Source organism: Otolemur garnettii, unplaced genomic scaffold (assembly GCF_000181295.1).
Source record: "Otolemur garnettii isolate 467f Iridium unplaced genomic scaffold, OtoGar3 scaffold00236, whole genome shotgun sequence".
NCBI classification, from domain to species: domain Eukaryota; kingdom Metazoa; phylum Chordata; class Mammalia; order Primates; family Galagidae; genus Otolemur; species Otolemur garnettii.
The window spans coordinates 385,075-390,543 of record NW_003852631.1 but is presented as its reverse complement, the minus strand read 5'-3'; the positions used below and the strand labels follow the sequence as shown (position 1 = coordinate 390,543).

General features: G+C 40.1%; 1 protein-coding gene across 1 annotated transcript in view; it reads left to right on the top strand.

Moving 5' to 3' along the window:
• The window catches only part of MED12L (mediator complex subunit 12 like), a 322,246-nt gene that overhangs the window by 258,603 nt on the left and 58,174 nt on the right, over positions 1–5,469 (top strand). Inside the window, exons 19-20 of the mRNA XM_012812967.1 lie at positions 3,888–4,115; positions 4,753–4,894. Of these exons, the coding sequence (XP_012668421.1) occupies positions 3,888–4,115; positions 4,753–4,894 (370 nt within the window). The remainder of the gene's footprint in view (positions 1–3,887; positions 4,116–4,752; positions 4,895–5,469) is intronic.

Sequence of the window (5,469 nt, the reverse complement as noted above, 5' to 3'; positions counted from 1 at the left end):
CTGCTGTTGTTGCAGTTTTTGGCCAGGGCTAGGCTCGAACCTGCCACCCTTGGCATACGGGGCCAGCGCCCTACTCCTTGAGCCACAGGTTCTGCCCATGAATTTATGATTATAGGTTTTGTTCGTCCAAGATTGAAGTGATTTTAGCACACAAACTATCCAACGTAGACTAAATTTTATTTCTTCAACACATAAACTATTTTTAAGATTTTATATTCTCTTTATGTTTTACAGACATAATACATTTTAGCTGCGCCGTACTAAAGTAGTGACTATTTGACATATCTTTACATTTTAAATGTAGTAGAAGTTTCACTAACGCAGCTTTTTGTGTTTTGGTGGATTTATATCCCTCTTGATTCTGATAGCCCCATCGGCTGAACTGACTTGTTACGTTACTTTGGTTAGGTTTAATATTCTCTCGGCATCATTAAGTTGCATAATGTTTCATTTCTGAGTAATTCATAGAAGATTGTATAGGGTCATTCAGTTTTCCAGATTGTTTTTACTCTTTTCCTTCTTTTTTAAGAAAAATAATTTACTATTTTATTAAATCACCTTTTCACAAGTTAAGTGTTTGTAATAATGACTGGTACCCTTGCTGAGAAACATTAAATCAATGCACGTTAAACGTTTGACAACCTGCTTTGAACTGCATATTTTTTGTGATTCAAATTCAGCTTGACAAATACTGTCTTGTGTTTTTTAGTGTGAAAAAAGCATAAGTGAGTTAATTATAAGAAGATACTGCGATTCTTCTTACTTGCCATCTTGGACTTTAAACGCTATCCTTCTCAGGTCCTGAATTTTATTCCTGTCAGCAAATTCTATTGCTTAAGTGACATTTTAATGCTTAACGAGTCAGAAATTTAATTATAGAATTATTTCATCTTGTCAATCCCCTTACCCAGAATTCTTATGAAATTCCTTTTTGCTGTAGGTATAAACTTTCACAAATCAGTATGAATTTGCTGTAGGTATAAACTTTCACAAATCAGTATGTCTATTACTGGGTCATATTTAGTTATGATTGGAATTTTGCGGTAAACTGGAGTGAGGCTAGCTTGCAGTTTGCACTTGTGTCCCCTGCTCAGAGCATTCCTTCAGGGCTATTTCCAGGCTGACTTCTGCATTTCTCTCCCTGCTTCCTCGACCATCTCACTTAAATAACTCCCTGTCTTCCCTTCTCTCTTTATGTTGCACACTGGCCCTAGTTATTCCAGGTGCTGAAAAGTGAACACTATTTTGAGAAATTTTAGATTATTAGTGGAGGTTAAGCGGGAGAAGGTATTCCCTGTCAAAACAAATTTTAAATTTTAAATCCAGGAGGTAAGGAAAGAGTGAGCAGCTGCAGTTTTCTTTGCTCTCTCAGACCTCACGTCCAGTTTATTTATCAGTCTGCGAGCTCTGCCTTCCGCATTGATCTAGAATCTGACCACTTCTCACCATCTCTATCACTGCTACCCCCGAGTCTCTTGTCTGGACCGTTGCAGAGTGCCTCCAGTGGTTTCTCCGTTTCCACCCTCAGCTCTGGAGTCTACTGTCAACACATCCACTAACGCCTTCCTTTTAAAACAAGGATGACTCCACGGTTCTCCAGTGGCTTCCCATCTACTCAGAATAAAAATAGAAGTCCTTATCTGATTTCAGGCTCTGCAGCATCCAACCCTTTCTCCTACCTCTCTCCTCTGCTTGCTTCTTTCCGGCCACTTGGACACCCTCACTGGCCCTCACGGAATCTAAGTGTAGTCCCAGCTCTTACTCTATTTGTGATACTTTTTCACAGTTACTTGCACGGTCACTCTCACACTCCATTCACAACTCTGCCTCCCTGACCACCCCATTTTAAATCTCACCTCTCCTCCCTCCCTGGTTCTGAACCTTAGCACTTGTTCCCCTTGTCCCTCTCCCCCATGTTTATTTATTTATCATCTGACTCCTCCTTGTACTATAACCTTCTTGGGAACAGAAGCTTTTTTTGCACTTCTGTATCTCTCTCTCTCTCTCTTTTTTTTTGAGACAGCCTCACTTTGTTGCCCTTGCTAAGAGTGCCATGGTGTCAGAGCTCACAGCACCCTCAAACTCCTGGGCTCAGGTGATCCTGTTGTCTCAGCCTCCTGAGTAGCTGGGACTACAGGCACTTGCCACAACGCCCAGCTAGTTTTAGAGACAGGGTCTCACTCTTACTCAGGCTGGTTTTGAACTCCTGAGCTCAAGCAATCCACCCACCTCGGCCTCCGAGTGCTGGGATTAATGTGCCCGGCCCAAGAGTCTGTTTTCACTAGTGAACTTCCCCACAATAACCCGTTTGACCCCTAATACTTCTGCAGCGCGGCGCAAACAGGTTAAATGACAACTCAAGTGACATGCCCTGGGTGTGTGGAGATGTAGAGCACCAACGGTGTATTGAGAAATTACTTGGGGTCAGCAGGGTGGCACTGCATAGGCGTTGGCACTGTCTAAACTTTCCTTGATTGAAAAAAGTAAAAGGGAAGAGAAATGCCCCCTTTTTAGAATATAGTGAAGTCAGGCCCCTGTTTGTAGTTTTGGATTAAGAAAAAAACAACCAAACAAAAGCCACATATGCAGAGAGGTTGCCAGTTGAATATTATTAAAAAATTACTTATAGTCTTTAAAATCTAAAACACCCAAAAGATGTGTGACCAGAATATTTGTGGGAAATACAGCCCTGAGCATGTCTACAATCGATTGAGGTCTGCTAGGTGCCTGGCACTGTGCTGGGTTATTTCCCTCAAGATCCTTAACGCTTACATCAGCCCCAGGAAATAGAAAAGATTTTCTCTATCGACAAAGATTTTTACTTGTTGTTAAGTTCATAGATGAGGAAGCTTTAGCACAAGTCGTTTTTGCCTTTCATTACTCTACCAGGTTTTTCTGATGAGTGCAATTTCCAAAGGAAAATTTCAGTTATTAGCTTAATTCCATATGTGCCTGCAGCAGAGAGTGGTAAGAATTATAACATGATTAGGTGGCAGCTGAATTTTTATTGAAACATAAAAGTTTATCCGGGAAGAGTGTAATGAGACAGGAAGCCTAGAAATGAAGTGTGAAGTGACCGACTGAACCAGAGAGTTCTCAGAAATTATATGATCCATGCTGGAGGTGGAGAGTCAACGGTAGAGGAGACTATATTCAGAAAGAAAAAGTGAGGGCCAACCTTACAACAAAATTAAAACGGAAAAGCAGGATTCCTTTCTTTTGGAAACAGAGTTTCACTTTATTGCCCTCAGTAGAGTGCTGAGGCGTCACAGCTCACAGCAACCTCAAACTCTTGGGCTTGGGTGATTCTCTTGCCTCAGCCTCCCAAGTGAAAAGCAGAATTCTTTAGGTTTTCAGAGTCAGACATGGATAGGCGGTTAATTAAGTGAGAAGAATAAGAAAGAGGTAATGCTTCACAGTTTGCCAAAGTCTGTTTCTTTAGATGCTCCCCGGGTACTGGGAGGCAGAGGCCCCTTGATGTGGTATCGGGAAGGGAGCTAGAAAAGGGCAAAGTTTGTTTTGTTTGTTTTCCCTTCATTTGTGGTGTGAAATTGAAAAAGGTTAAGAACCCTTGCTAAGTGAGAATGAATGAAAAGTTAGATAGAAAATGTGACAAGATGTTTCAAAGAACCGGCAACCACAGAAGACCCCTAGCTTTGTGAATGCCGTTCCTCTTCCCATGCGGCAACTATGAATTGAGCTAACGCTGCATTGCAGGTACTCTGAGCAGTGCTGATGAGTTAGAAGTTGAAGTTAAAAACTCATCTTGGGAATCCTCTCTGGGATGCATTACAGTTGTTGCCACTGAACGTGTCTTCAGTGAAATCGTTTCCCCGTTATCCTAGGTGTTTTTTTTTTTTTTTTAACTTTTCTTCTTGTAACCTCAGTAGTGCCTGTTCCAAAGTAAAGCAAACCATATATAATAATGTGATGCCTGCAAATTCTAACTTGCGGTGGGACCCAGACTTCATGATGGACTTTATCGAGAATCCCTCAGCCCGCAGCATCAACTACTCCATGCTGGGCAAGATCCTCAGTGACAACGCGGCCAATCGCTACAGCTTTGTCTGCAATACACTCATGAATGTATGTATGGGCCACCAGGATGCTGGAAGGTGAGATAGGTCACCCTGCAGGGTGTGGTTAACCACGTTGTTGTCTTGGTGTCATTTGAAATTAAAATCTTCACTGTCTGGGTTAATGTTTGGTACACATTTGTCTTTTTCAGTCTTTCATTTCTCAGTATATCTCTGTTCTATAATTTCCTTAACCTGAGACCCAGCACATTGTGACTTATTTCTCAGGCATGAGATATTTTCAATATAGCCTATAAGTTATATGACCCATTTTTTCTAAAACTTATAATAAGTAAAATGCAAATAGTGAATACCTATATTTTGAAAAAAAAATAACCTGTATTTGAGCCTACCTGAATTATGTAGTGGCTTTAAATGTTTCGATGCCCTTTAAACTGTAGAGTTGTATATTGGACCTGTCCATAGAACTGTAGATATCCTAATTCACATCTGTACTTATTATTATGTGTTCCTTAGCACTGTAAATTGCCAGAAAACATTTGAAGCCATTTACTTATATCTTCTGTTTAAAGGCTGAGTTATTGGACAAGCGGGTGTTTATAATGGACTTGAATATGAGAAAATGAACAACTTGTTCAATGATAGTAAAATATGTGTTCATTAAGTGTCTCTCATAACTATTTTTTCTTTGTATGTTACTTTTTTTTCCCCCTAGAATTAACGATATAGCCAATTTCTCCTCTGAACTGACGGCTTGCTGCACCGTTCTTAGTTCGGAATGGCTGGGGGTTCTGAAGGCTCTTTGTTGTTCTTCGAATCATGTGTGGGGGTTTAATGATGTGCTTTGCACCGTCGATGTAAGTTTTCTTTTTCACTTAAAAACTCAACTGTGCAATTAGATAGTTAGTGGGTAATCTTTTTTTTTTTTTATTGTTTAATTGACTCAACTGAAATGTTGTAAAATATTTTTCTTTCTCTGTCCAAAAGCAATAAACCACAGTGCCTTTGCCAGGGATTACATAAAATGGGGGAAAAAATCAAAACAAATAAAGCGGATAGCTGCTTAATCAGTAGCAGAGATGCCAAGAGTTTCCCTGTTTCCTGATGTTTTCATTTAGTTGAGACTTCCTGCATATGGAAGCTGTTTATTCTTAGTTTCTACCAAGTGCCTTTAGTTCCTTTTAATTTAACTAAATCGGTTTCATCTTCTGAAGGGAACTACTTTGGCTTTTTAAGTGCAAGATGCACTCTGAGATATAGATTTTGTTGGGTTTCTTAAGAATGCCCAGGTCTAGATTCAGTGCATGTCCAGTCTTTCTTGGTGATTATGTGTGCAAGGTGATGAATAGACACCCCTTGTGTTTAGCGCTTACCTTGGATAACATGTTGCATCTGTGACGTGCCAATTTCTTAAACATCTATCTTAATTCTT